The sequence below is a fragment of the Bos grunniens genome, chromosome 8, assembly GCF_055505025.1.
Source record: "Bos grunniens cultivar Pamir isolate PY7600 chromosome 8, Bosgru_T2T1.0, whole genome shotgun sequence".
In the NCBI taxonomy this organism is placed as follows: Eukaryota; Metazoa; Chordata; class Mammalia; order Artiodactyla; family Bovidae; genus Bos; species Bos grunniens.
The window spans coordinates 89926837-89941879 of record NC_141172.1 but is presented as its reverse complement, the minus strand read 5'-3'; the positions used below and the strand labels follow the sequence as shown (position 1 = coordinate 89941879).

The following is a 15043-nucleotide window of genomic DNA, read 5'->3' as shown; positions in this document are numbered from 1 at the left end:
GTCCTTTAAAGTCCTTTCCAGTTCTAAGATCTAGAATTTATGATCTCATCCTTCACACGTGATCACGAAGTCTCTGCTTGAACATGTCCACTCAAATTCTATTTTTAGACAGCTTTTAATCTTTTCTTTTTTAAAGCTAAAACCATCATCCCTGAACTTCTTCCTCAGGACAGTTCTTCTACTCTCTAGGTGACCTTTAAAGTCCCTTCCAACTCTACAATTTTAGGGTTCTATGAAATGTAGGGGGATGGAGTAAGGTTTCAGATAGTGCTGGAAGGATCATAACTGCGGTTTTCATGCGCATACATGTGAATTTTACCATAGATGTTTTTTCTTTTAGTGCATCCACAGAGCACCTGAAACATTATTTTGCATTCAGTGGATACTCATTAAGAATTACAGTCTCATTAGATTATGAGATAGTTTAGTCATTCTCAATTCTAATAATTCATCATTTCTCGGCTTTATGGCTGAGATCAAGTACAGTATCTGTTCTAATCAATTCTAATAATTCAGAGTAAACTCTGTTATATGCTATTACCAAATATTAGTTTTTTAAGTTTTGTGCCTTGAAAATTCCCTATGAGCAAAAAATGTGTAAGCAAACGACGAAAGAGTCACAAATACTCTGATTCGAGCTAAAATCACCTGGGGTCTGATCCTACAGAGAGGGCCCTTTGGTATAACTTCAATTTAACTGGAGCAATGTTTCCCCTTAGTCTGACAACAAATCTAAAATGAAAAATAAATGCAGGGAAAAAAAGGAATGCATAGGGCTAAGGGAAACTGAGGGGTTGGGATGATGGCTGAGGGGTACAGGGTTTCTTTCTGGGGCAATGAAAATGTTCTAAAGTTGGCTGTGGTGATTAATGCACAACTCTGTTAATACACTAACAGCCACTGAATTATATACTTTCGATGGGCAAATTGTATGGGATGTGAATTTTATCTCAGTAAAGCCATTTTTAAAATGCAAAAGAAGAAAATGCCTTTTAAGGGTATTTGAAACTTACCTCCTTCTCCAGATCCAGAGCCATTATCTGAGAAGAAAAATAAAGAATGGCTATCAACACTTTTCCCAGAATCTCATCTTACCAAATAGTAAAATTTCTTATCAAAAATCAAACTGTGATATCCATTCTCAGATAGTCCCTTTTCTCATTTTTTTCGACATCCAACAATTTATTCTTATATACTTATTTTGTACCTTTCTCCAAATATAAATTCCTTGGATACATAATCTATATACCTCATAATCTTTGTAGCTCATTCAGAAAATACACAGGTGCTTTGTACAAAGTGAAAAATCAATAAATATTATAAAGTAAATGGCTAAATAAAAATAATTTTAATGAACTCACTTTAAGGGAGAAAAAATGTTTAACTTTGCTAAAGCTTTAAAGGAATAATAAATAAACTGCTTTTAATAAAAAGGGAGGAAAAGCTTTGGGTCTTGCTCCAAAAATCTTCTTAATTAAATCTGTGGATAAAGGCCAAAAGATATGAATAAACCTAAGGTTTAGAAGGAAAGAACCTCAGGGTTGAGGCTTTCTTAATACTGATGAAATTAACTTCCTCCAGGAAACCTTACAGAAGGAATCTCACCAAGGTGTCTGAAAAACTTGTTACTAATCAAATTAAAGAGCCTCCCTCAAAGTTACCAGCAAGAAACCAGTGTAAAAGGTAATTAATTTAAAGTATGCATTTTATAATCCTGAAAGAACCAACATATGGCACAAAGCATATTAAAGAGGGCAAGACTGTAGCATCATCAGCCTGGAGCCAAGATGGCAAGTGATGAACTTGACACTCTATCCAGCACTTTCTAGGGAGAATTTACCAGAAAATGCATTCCAGTCTGTCAGATAGCTCTCAAGAATAGGGGACATCCTTCACAATATCGCTCCCTTCCCCCCTCACCCTCAATTTCCCGAAGACAATAATCAAAGTCCCAATCATGGTAGAAACAAGAGAGATTGGAAAAAATACACATTTTAGGTATCAGCCACTTCAACACTATTTCTGCTTTATTAACTATGCCAAGCCTTTGACTGTGTGGATCACAATAAACTGTGGAAAATTCTGAAAGAGATGGGAATACCAGACCACCTGATCTGCCTCTTGAGAAATGTGTATGCAGGTCAGGAAGCAACACTTAGAACTGGACATAAAAAAACAGACTGGTTTCAAATAGGAAAAGGAGTACGTCAAGGCTGTATATTGTCACCCTACTTATTTAAGTTATATGCAGAGTACATCATGAGAAACGCTGGGCTGGAAGAAGCACAAGCTGGAATCAAGATTGCCGACAGAAATATCAGTAAAACCTCAGATGTGCAGATGACACCACCCTTATGGCAGAAAGAGGAACTAAAGAGCCTCTTGATGAAAGTGAAAGAGTAGAGTGAAAAAGTTGGCTTAAAGCTCAACGTTCAGAAAACTAAGATCATGGCATCTGGTCTCATTACTTCATGGCAAATAAATGGGAAAACAGTGGCTGACTTTATTTTGGGGGCTCAAAAATCACTGCAGATGGTGACTGCAGCCATGAAATTAAAAGACGCTTACTCCTTGGAAGGAAAGTTATGACCAACCTAGATAGCATATTAAAAAGCAGAGACGTTACTTTGCCAACAAAGGTCCGTCTAGTCAAGGCTATGGTTTTACCAGTGGTCATGTATGGATGTGAGAGTTGGACTATAAAGAAGGCTGAGCTCTGAAGAATTGATGCTTTTGAACTGTGAGATTGAAGAAGACTCTTGTGAGTCCCTTGTACTGCAAGGAGATCCAAAAAGTCCATCCTAAGGGAGATCAGTCCTGAGTGTTCATTGGAAGGACTGATGTTGAAGCTGAAACTCCAATACTTTGGCCACCTGATGCAAAGAGCTGACTCATTTGAAAAGACTCTGATGCTGGGAGGGATTGGGGGCAGGAAGAGAAGGGGATGACAAAGGATGAGATGGCTGGATGGCATCACTGACTCAATGGACATAAGTTTGGGTAAACTCCAGGAGTTGGTGATGGACAGGGAGGCCTGAGGTGCTGCAGTTCATGGGGTTGCAAAGAGTCGGACACAATTGAGCGACTGAATTGAACTGAACTTCAACACTTCATGCGATTTTATACAAAGTCTTATAGAGTATTCACTGACCGATCAACCATGAAAAATATCTTTTCCAAGTAGAGGAAAAGGATGAAAGAGCAGAAAAAAAGACAAGAAGGGAACTTGACTTATTTTTATTACCAAATTTTTCTTAGGAAAACTCTCTTTTTCCCTTCTATTCCATATACATTGACTAGGTACATATTATGTGTTAGACAACATAGTAAAAGGAATAGGTACAAACTGATAAATAAGACAGACCCAGTCCAGGAGATACTCACTACCAACCTTTTTTTCAACCAATGTCCAATTTTAATAAATATTATATCTCACCACCTCCCATAAGGGTCATTTAAAATTTTGAAATAAATATATTGTGACTACTTTGATAATGAGGTTGAGCTCTTTCTGTAGATTAGATTTTCACTAGACACACGCTTTCCCCAACTCCAACCCTGGAATTAAGACATCCTCTCTAGGCAAGACATAGTACTTTCCTGTTCAGAAACAGGATCTGGCTAAAGGATAAACACATTCATCTGTGTTGGATAAATGAAATGAAGTATGATATATACACAGACATATGCACAAAGCATGAACAAACTCTGCCAGGAGATGCCAAAGAAGAAAGATTTCAGAGAGGAGAAAAGACTTAAGCTCAATATTAAAGCATTAAAAAAAGGAGTTCTCAAATAAGCAAAGGAGAATGTTATTTCTAGCACAGCAAACAGGACCTACACCAGACTAAATGACAGAACACAGAGCCCACCTAGCAGATAACAAGATCAAAGTAGTACCTTATAGCTTAGCTCATTCGACCCTCACTTAACCACAGGAGACGATAACCATCTAACCATGTAGGTATGTAACTGGGGCTCAGAGCAGCTAAGTGACTTGTGCAAGGTCATTCAGCAAATCAGAGCTGGAGTTAATTTAAGTTAGACTTTCTAAGCCTAGTGCAGTGCTCTTTCCAGCCTAACACTCTGCCTCCCCATGTTTAACATTCATTGTTTATCAAAGCAGTTGGCATCTTAACTCCTCATAAATGATGCATAATTAATTTGGGATTATAAAGAACTCCATATTCCTTTTTAGTTTCTAAATCAAGTCTGTGAAATATAATGTACCTAGAAAGTATGTGAGAACCATACAAATCACAGTCTACTGGCCTAAGAGAACCTAATTATTTAGTGTATGGAAAAGAATTTGGCCTTTCCCAAAGAGAGATCTGGCCTTGGCCCACAGCTTCTAGAAGGCAACTGATGTTTAGGAAGGAAGCTGACCACATCAGATCTGAGGGTGGGGCTGGCCACACTCAATATTCTTAGGGTAGGGGCTAGCTCACACCAGAAAGACCAACCACATAGTTCAGAGTGGAGGCTTTGAATCATGTGGTGTTAGTAGACCAAATTTGAAATCAACCATACGGACAAGCAATTAGTCATGCTTATGTAATGCAGCCCCAATAAAAACTCTGAACACAGGCACTGTAGTATACAGGAAAAGAAAGGAAATGGAGTAATCATATAAAGAACAGCCTCCACATTTACTGCTAACCTTCATACAATAATTCTATTATAATATCTCACCAGCATCCCTGCTCCCAAATACAAACACAAGTAAGAAACCAAGGCATTACTGTTGGTTTCTTATAGTAATGCCTTCCAAAATTAACCACTACCAATTTAGGAAGACATAAAGAAGGCTGAGCATTGAAGAATTGATACTTTTGAATTGTGATGCTATAGAAGACTCTTGAGAATCCCTTGACAGAAAGGAGATATAACCAGTCAATCCTAAACAAAATCAACCCTGAATATTTATAGGAAGGACTGATGCTGAAGCTGAAGCTCCAATACTTTGGCCACCTGATGCGAAGAGCTAACTCTTTAGAAAAGACCCTGATGCTGGAAAGATTGAAAGCAGGAGACAGGGATGACAGAGGATGAGATGGTTACATAGCATTACTGACTCAATGGACATGAATTTGAGCAAACTCCAGGAGATAGTGAAGCACAGGGAAGCCTGGCATGCAGCAGTTCTTGGCATCACAAAAGAGTCAGACACAACTTAGTAACAACAACAACAAATAATTCAGGAAGGAAAAGAGAAGTATATACAAAAACTGGGAGGAAGTTGGTAACAAAGGCTGGCAAACAGAAAAGATACAAAGAGAAGAGCTTGGACAAACACTTTCTGGGATGCCACTAATGAGTTTCTACAATATTCCCCACTCCACCTCGCACCAAAATAAAAATTAACAAAACGGATCTCATAGCATTTACCCTCCCAAATCTTATTCTGCCTAATGTTCAAACCATAAGGCAAAATTGATATGCAAAGTCCCCACCAAAAATAGTATTAAACATTAAAAACGTCCTAAGAAGTGCCACAGAAGAGGTAATAAGAGAGACCACCTGGGGTTAAAAAGCAACATGAGATGGGGGCAAAAAGAGCCCCCGCCCACTTTCCCACATAATCATCCCAATCCGCACAGCAGCGTTGGGAATGAACCTCTGACTGGAAACTTCACCTTAGTACAGCAGAACCACTTCTAACGTTTCTTTAGGAGAGCATCACACATACCAGAGTAGCACGGTCCTCTCGCTACTACTGTTATCTCTTTCTGGTGCTTACAAGCAGCCCTTCTGAGAAAGCATTCATTTTGGTACGTGTCCCCATTTGATCCACAAACAGGAATGTAATTCGTATGGCACTGCAAAAGAAACAAAAATAAATTCTCAGAGCGACACGTGAATGTTAATAGTTCATTTCATATTCACAAATGCAATGCCATAGGACTGTAACACACTTCTACGACAGAAGTTTGCTCTTTTATTTGGTTTTTAAAAAGAAGAGCTGTGCTACTTTCTCATACCTTTTTTTCACATTTATAATGAAAATATTTTAACTATCAACTATCCATAAAAATGAGAATGAAAATCTCTATCCTGTCTACATCATTTGCTAGCGATCCAAGGAGATAATATAAGAGGAGATTCTTTCCAATGTTTGGAATAAGCACTAATGATGTAAACTATCAAAATTCACTTATTCAGCACCTCTAGTATAAAAGGTTTCAAGGTAAATGCTATAGAAGACACATAAGCTCTGTTCTCTGAGACTTTACAATCTTATTAGAGAGCCATATAAATATGAAATTTATATGTGTGGGTATATATATGATCATGTACTAAATCAAAAGTACAGATAATAAGTATTATATCTAACACCTATTACTGTAAGATATAAGGTATTTAAGAAAGCCTCCTCAGAGAAAGTGAAACATGAACTGGACCTTGAAGAATTAGTAGATGAAAAGAAAAAAGATGATACAGGTTTGAGAAATGACACTGAATTGAGATGTTTAAAAGACTTTAAAACTTCTATATTTCAAAAATATACATGACTAAAGTTTTAAAATCTGGGAGAAAATAGTATAACATGATACAAGTTATCATCACTAAAACAGAGACAGTACCAATTAATACAAAATGGACAAAAGACAAATTTACAGAAAGATAACAAATGGTCAATTAATATATTAAAAATGCTGACCTTTACTAATAATCAGAGTTGTACATGAAAATAAGATGCTACTTTAACCTTATAAAACTGGGTACTAGACAAACAAAAAATTCAATTTAGTTGCATACCAATAGCCCTGCTGTAATTTAAACTGGCTCAATCTTTAAAGAATACAATTTAATAACACATTTTAAGAGTTCTAAAAAAGCAATGAGGCTTTTGATCTAGAATTACACATTTAAGGATCTATCTGAAGGAAACTACGATAGATGAAAATTTATTACAGTCATTTCAAATAGAAATGTATTCATATCAAAAACATACAAGAAAAAATCTAAGTATCCAATAAGGTAATGTTTATTTTAAAGCACGCTATATATGTTCAAAGAGTTATTGAACTTTATAAGAATACTGTGTGACATAAAAAGATGATGTTAGGTGAAAAGCAGGTAATAATACCACGTATATAACTTCTGAGAATTTTGTGCCATTTTTAAATGCATTATCTAGTCCATAAAACTGAATGAAAATTTCTTAAATAATATGATAATATAAAATAAAAATGTATAAAGAAGATAAATTATATATATATATCTGAGTTATTTAGAAAAATAAATATTCAGAGTAAATCCTGGAAGAAAATATCAATAAATTTTTCACATTACTTGTCACCATATTTTTTTATTTCCATATTTAGGATTTTCTGTTTTTCCCAATTTTTCTGCAATGAGCAAGGCTTACTTTCATCATTCATTTACTTTTTAACAAGTGGTCAACTTACTTTATGAACCATAACTTTGGCATGCTACCTCAGGTAGCACTGGTAAAAACAATTTTTAATAAAATATTTTATAACCAAGTTGACTTGCTATACACTATCACCAGACTCCTACATCAACTTTAGTTAAAACTCAAATTTTACTTTAGGATGCCTTCCTATATTCCTCCAGTTCTTCTAAGGATCACATTCCTTTATTCTCTTCCCCTAACATGTACACAATAAAACTATATGATGTCTGCAGGAGTCAATGTTACTCTGTAATTATACAATGTATAATTAGCAACAACACAACAAAAAAAGACCATAAGCTCCAAGATGTCAAATACAAGTCTATGGATTTTTCAAGCCAACTAACTCTTCACTCAGCAATGCTTAACAACTTTCTAATACAGTGCTCACAAAGGTGCTCATGCCCCTTAGGTCTGGGTGCCCCATGGAGGCATTTTTGGTTGTCACCATGACAAATGAAAGTGAAAGAGGAGAGTGAAAAAGTTGGCTTAAAACTCAACATTCAGAAAACTAAGATCATGGCATCTGGTCCCATTGGTTTATGGCAAATAGATGGGGAAATAATGGAAACAATGAGACACTTTATTTTGGGGGCTCCAAAATCACTTTAGATGGTGATTACAGCCATGAAATTAAAAGACACTTTCTCCTTAGAAGAAAAGTTACGACCAACCAAGACAGCATATTAAAAAGCAGAGACATTACTTTGCCGACAAAGGTCTGTCTAGTCAAGGCTATGGTTTTTCCAGTGGTCATGTATGGACGTGAGAGTTGGACTGTAAAGAAAGCTGAGCGCCAAAGAATTGATGCTTTTGAACTGTGGTGTTGGAGAAGACTTTTGAGAGTCCTTTGGACTGCAAGGAGATCCAATCAGTCCATCCTAAAGGAAATCAGTCCTGAATATTCATTGGAAGGACTGATGCTGAAGCTGAAACTCATACTTTGGCCACCTGATAAGAAGAACTGACTAATTTGAAAAGACACTGATGCTGGGGAAGATTGAAGGCAGAGGAGAAGGGGATGACAAAGAATGAGATGGTTGGATGGTATCACCGACTCAGTGAACATAAGTTTTTGGGTAAGCTCCGGGAGTTGGCAATGGACAGGGAGGCCTGGCGTGCTGCAGTCCATGGGGTCGCAAAGAATTGGACACAAATTAGTGGACTGAACTGAACTGATGACAAGAGGACATTACTGTCATTTAGCAGATGGATTCTAAGAGTGCTCAAAGTACCACAAAGGAAAGGGCAGTTCCATACAACATACATATCATACAATTTCTTTTTGTTTATATACCATACAATTTCTTTTTTTATATATTCCATACAATTTCTTTTTTTTTTTGTACACCATACAATTTCTGAATGCATCTCTAGCCATTCATGCAGGAACTACGGTAAGATCATAAACAAATAAGACTGCTCTAGCTTCTCCAGGGTTCTTGCCTGGAGAATCCCAGGGACGGGGGAGCCTGGTGAGCTGTCTCTGGGGTCGCACAGAGTCGGACACGACTGAAGCGACTTAGCAGCAGCAGCAGCTTCTCCTAATAGTTTTTATTCTAGCATTCACCATACTTCTACTTTTCGTTTTCAAGTACTACTGGTATGCAAGTGCTGATGATGATCTTTTTAAAAATCCAAATATTCATTTAAGTAGATATAAGCAATGGACCCCTACATTGTCTTCTAGTATAATCATGTCCCAGCATTTACATTTTGAAATACTTATTTTATTATAAATTACTTTTATTTCTCCTTTACATTTCAATTATACATTATATTGATTTCTTTAACTACATGTTTATGTAAGCTACATTATCTACAAATTTCACTTTAGAAAAGAAATGGAATACAAATTATTGGTTATAAAAAAGGGTTATTAAGTCTGATAGGGCTGCGAATCTATACGGTAATAGCTAACATTTAATGCAGAGTTTCTATCTAGTAAATATTGGCTGCAACTTTAATGTCCTAAACTAACTTAAATGTAACAGTCCTGCAAAGCACATGTGGAGAAGGAAATGGCAACCCACTCCAGTACTCTACTTAGTGCTTAGAGCCAGAGTTCTGAAGTCAAATGCTGAGTTCAAATCTTGGGTCAAATATTCATGTGACTACGGGTTAGCACCAATGCCATTTTTTTTCCCCTATCTGTACAATGGTAATTATAATAGTATCTACCTAACAAAACTGTTATGAGTATTAAATAAGAGAAATCCATCTTTAGCATTTATATCTGGCCATAGTAAATTTTCAACAAACATTCACTGGTTCTGCTATAGATATTATCATTTCTGAGTTCTAAGTAATTGTCTAGGGTCATAGCCAATTTCTAACACTAACCACTACATGCTCCAGTTTTTCAGCAGGATCTCACTTGGTGGTAGTGAGCAAGGAGCTTAAAACAGATAGGCAATGTCCTTGAAATGCAACCTAACAAGCACATACCAAGGAGTGAGCATGATGGGAAAAGCAGACCTGCAGTTCCTCGGTCAGTTTCCAGGAGTTGCTTTTAGGAGCTTCTTATTATGCTATACAAAAATTATATGATTTGGGCAATTTTAACAACACGCAACTTCTGACTCAGGCATGACTCTATCTTAAGGTTTGCCTCCTCTTTACTGTCACTCTTGCTGGGGGAAAGAACTCTCCCCTATACCTACTCTTTACCTGGAAGAGTGATTTGAAGCAGTTTACAAAGATGCAGCAGTGTACAACTCTGCAGCCACGTCCATTCAAGCATTTATTATGTGCCTACTGTGTGTCAGGAACTGTGCTGAATACAATAATATTAACAAGGTTGTGATGGTTAATTTTAAGTATCAACTTGACTGGGCTCCAGGGTGCCTAGATTAAACATTTCTGGATGTATCTGTCAAGGGTATTTCTCAATGACACTGGCATTTAAACTGGTGAACTGAATAAATACCCCCTCCAATGTGGGTGGGATCATCCAACCCACTGAGGGCCTGAATAGAAAAAGGCAAATGAAGGGAGAATAAGCTCCTGACCTTGGTTGAGCTGGGACCTTGGTTTTCTCCTGGTTCTCAGGCCTATGGACTCAGACTGAGAGTTACATATCAGTTCCTCTGCTCCTCTGGCCTTCAGACCCACATTGGAACCACATTACCAGCCTTTATGGGCCCCCAACCTGCAGGCTGCAGATCATGGGACTTCATGTCCATAACTGAGTGAGCCCATTCCTTGTAATTTCTTTCTCTCTTCTCTCTCTATATACCTTGTTGGCTCTGTTTCTCAGGAGAATCCTGACTAATACAAAAGTCTAATAAGAGGACAGAGTACTTAGCTAGAGCAAATACTATGAAACTCAGGGAAAAAAAGGTATCAGCCTGAGAACTCCAGTCAGAAGAACAAAGGGGAAGAAAGAAAACAGGAAAAGCCACAGGCATTTCTCTTTATATATTATTCAGGTTGCAATGAAAAGATGCAATACTGATCATTTTTCTTTGTTCAAAATTAATAAAAGCAATTTTGTTTATGTATGTGGCAAGATGTAATAGCTCCTATTAACAGGCTAAACAAAACAATTTTAGAATTTAAAATCCTATTATTATCTGTTAAAATGTGTTTCAATTATGCCCCTCCAAAAGCTTGACACTGAAAGCATGATGAATCATAAGCAAGGTTTTTAAATGAATTGAAAGATACTGCTAAAGCATCCACAGAAAAGTGTTTAATGGGCACATGAGGTCATTGTTCTTAAACCAGCAAGAACGGAAGTCTAGGTTGAAGAGACGTAAAAGCATATAAAGAAGAGGAGTCAAAGTTTCGCTCAGCAGCAGGATCAAGTCACGCTGTAAGCCCTTAGGCAGTTTGCTCCTGCAAGGTAAGTAATTTGTCTTTAAACATCTTTATATCCCCAGCACCTACCACTAAGTAAGCTCTGGGTAAATGTCTAGTGATCTAAACCCCTAACTTTTCTTTTCCTTTCTTGCTTTGCCACAAGGTAAGAATACAGGGATTCAGATAGATCATGAGAAGGTTCTCTAGCTGTTCAAGTAAGTTAAAAAGGTCAAAAGGCTTTATAACCGTAGAGTTGCAAGGAAAGACTCTGAGAATAAAAAGCAGAATCATGAAGACAAAGATAAATATAAAATGAAAATGTAAAACTTTATATAAAAAACATAAAATGAAAATAATACTAGGATAACTTCTTTAAAATATATAAAGCTTTCTTTGTAATCCATATAAACTAAAAAGTAACCATCTCTAAGATACTTTAGTTTATATGGATTACATATATCCCATGTGGCTCTAGCGATAAAGAACCCACCTGCCAATGCAGGAGACATAAGAGATGTGGGTTTGAGCCCTGGGTCGGGAAGAGCCCCTGGAGGAGGGCATGGCAACCCACTCCAGTATTCTGGCCTGGAGAATCCCATGGACAGAGGAGCCTGGTGGGATACAGTCCATAGGACTGCAGAGTCAGAAAAGACTGAAGTGACTTAGCATGCATGCATAAGTGACTTAGTACTTAAAAGAAATTAAAACACTTATGTATTAGTAAAACAGAATATTTTTAAAAGGAAATGTAAGAATTAACAGATGTTGCCTCTGAGAAGAGCAACTGGTAGTCTGGAGTGGAAGGAAGACATTTTTTCCTTATATAATGTTCAAGTTGTTTACTAAGGCAAATACCACACTTTTAAAAAATGTATGAAAATGATACCTACATCATAGGTTTTCATAAGAGTTTGTTATGTTAATTTTTATATATAAATATATATAAAATATTTAGGAGTTAATAGATATAAAATGCTCAGCACAGTAAGCAATATTATAAGAACAACACAAACAGTACATTATATTTTATTAACACAGTACACACATGTATCTTTACAGATCAACACAGGGAAAAAGAAAATACTCCCTAAAATAGAAAGAATATGAAATATTAATTCAAAAAAATGGTAAATAAATCTATGGCACATTTCCAATTTCTCCAGTAATCAAATGCAAAAAGTTTCTTTACCTTTCAGATTTATATAATTTAAAAGGACTGACAAAATTCACTACCAAGAGGCTGAAAGGAAACAAGCAGCCTGGTAACACTGCTCTTGGTGAGAATGCTAATCTGTACATAAGCATTCCATTGGCCCGACAACTCCACATCAAGGACTTTAACCTAAGGAAATAAAAAACAGTTGGAAGAGGGGAATAGCCCCAGTTTTCCCCACCCAGGATAGCTAAAATACCCACCAAAAAACCTTCAATCTTTGTTGCATGAAGACCCAGAGGATAGAATTCAGAGCGACCAAAGCCACTGGGAAGTGAGCGAGAAAGTCCCCGAAAGGAGAGAGAAACCAGGGAGCCCCAGATTCTGTGGCTGACTTTTGAACCAAGCACTTATGGGGCACACTCCAAGTAGACCAGCCAAGACTGAAATAAATGATATTTGTGTTGCTACTCAAACAGGAAGGACAAAGTCTGCTGTTTTTCAGTCAATTCAACTGTTTCAAAAATGACAATACTCAGAGGAATGTAATCCAAACACTAGAAAACACATCATTCACAAGGGGTAGGATACAGTCAGAATAAATAGGAAAAAAAAGAAAACACAATCCATTCTCAAACGAAAAGGCAATCAATAGAAATGATCCCTGAGATGTCCCAGATGTTGAAACTGGCAAAGATTTTTAAAGCATCAATATCTATGCTCAAGGAAAATAAGCTTGTAAGGAATGAAAAGACAAGAAATCTCAAACAGAAACTATAAATTCTAAAAATAAAGTATCTGAAAGTAAAGACTCACTGAATGGCAGAATGGTGATGACAGAAAAAAGGATCAGTGAACCTTGATGTAGGTAACTAAAATTTATCTAACATGAAGAACAAGAAGAAGTAAAAGCACATGAGGGCTTGGTACATACCATGTAATCAACACCTTCTTTTAAGGAAAGAAGCCCACTTTAGTTACTGTCCTTCTTAAGAAGGTTTAGGGAGCAAGAGGGCAGGCAGACATAACACTGCCTATTTTTTTAATTTCATTTTTATTTTATATTATAGTTGATTTACAATGCTGTGTTAATTCAGGTGTACAACAAAGTGATTCAGTTATATATGCATATATCCATTCTTTGTAAGATTCTTTTCCCATGTAAGTTATTACAGAATATTGAGTAGGCTTCCCTGTGCTATACAGTGGGTCCATGTTGGTTATTTATTTTATATACAGTAGTTACACTGGCCTGACTACTGTTACATGAGGAACGATGGAGGGGTGGGCACAAGGTTAGCTAAGCCACTTCAAAGGTGGCTACTGTCAATAAACAGTGGATTGTAAAGTCCCTTTTGACCAAGAGGAACATTTTTGGCTGGTCATCAGTATACTTCCCACCCCTTCCTCCTTTACTTAAACTTTCTACTTCTTTTAATGAAAATAAACTTGATAGCTAACAGTTTTCAAAAAGGCTTCATATTCAAGATCTCTTTCTGATTCTGATTCTCATTACAATATCCTAAGAAAGGGTGGGAAATATGCTATCTATTTTCAGATGGATCATACAGAATTATGCCTGAAGCTGTACAGGGTTTTAGAAATACTGACTATCCTATGCCTTTATTCCTAATCTCTGTTCCCTTTATTCCCTTTAAAATTCAAAATGGTAGGCACAATTAGAATAAGATCATGAATTTTAAAATTTCTAGTTCCTTTTTTGTTTCATCACAAATTCTGAATAAGGGACCACTTTGTGAACAATGGTCCCTGGTCGGGGGAACTAAGATCCCACAAGCTGTGCGACACAATCAAAAGGAAAAAAAAAAAATGGAGCAGATTTCACTTCCATTCTTTTTGTTTTTTTTTTAAGACAACAAACTCACAACTAAAACAGCATCTGAAAAATAAAGATATTCGCACTCTTAGTTTGAGATTCCCCCTTTCTAATCCATCTCTAACTCGGATCTACCCTGAGGCAGTCATGTCCTCTGGCCGAAAAAAGATGAGACAGCAGCAAATAAGAGGGAAATAAGGGAAATAAGCAAAAAAGGAAAAGAGAAAGACAAGAAAGACAAGGAAAGAGGATAAAAAGACCAACATTTTAAATAAGTGACTCTACTGCAATCTGTACCTTACTTCCTTTCAGTGACAATTATACATTTGAATAAAACTTTTAATTTTTTTTTCAAGGCATTTTCACCTTCTATGAGAGCCAATCTGTCCTTATCATTCAAGAAAAGAATGGAAGGTACAAACAGTAGCGTTTCATTTGACAAGAATCAGTGGGCTGTGAACCCAAATTTCTTGTAGGGTTCAAGGTGTTTTAATAAGCTTTTTAATTTAAAAAAATATAGAATTACAAAATATGACAAACGTTAAAACTTTTGAGAAAAGGTCTGATTTCCTTACCTGAAACTGACACGCACATTTCAAACCATCTCCATCTTCTTTACAGACGCCTCCATATTTACATGATGATTCATCACAAACTCTTAGATCAGATTCCCTCACATTTAATTCTGTAAAAGAGGAAAAATTGTTTCATATATGTGTGTGTGTCTCCTTTTTATCCAAATATGCATATATAAATAAAAGAAAAAAAATCCTTATATCTCATCGACAAGTATAATAAGTCACAACATACAAAAATTAAGTTCTATGGG

At 36.4% G+C, this 15043-nt stretch overlaps 1 protein-coding gene and 1 pseudogene across 24 annotated transcripts in view; one reads left to right on the top strand and one right to left on the bottom strand.

Moving 5' to 3' along the window:
• The window catches only part of LOC147367664 (myb/SANT-like DNA-binding domain-containing protein 3), a 152548-nt gene that overhangs the window by 52826 nt on the left and 84679 nt on the right, over positions 1 to 15043 (bottom strand). For all 24 annotated transcript variants that reach the window (XR_015131972.1, XR_015131971.1, XR_015131973.1 and 21 more), the window contains 3 exons: positions 14790 to 14899; positions 5690 to 5819; positions 1014 to 1040 (listed from right to left, as the gene is read on the bottom strand). Coding sequence is in view for 19 of the 24 variants with exons in the window: in XM_086315705.1 (XP_086171831.1) it covers positions 1014 to 1040; positions 5690 to 5819; positions 14790 to 14899 (267 nt within the window). In the remaining 5 variants the exon portion in view is untranslated. The remainder of the gene's footprint in view (positions 1 to 1013; positions 1041 to 5689; positions 5820 to 14789; positions 14900 to 15043) is intronic.
• On the top strand, positions 451 to 546 carry LOC147367665 (U2 spliceosomal RNA; annotated as a pseudogene).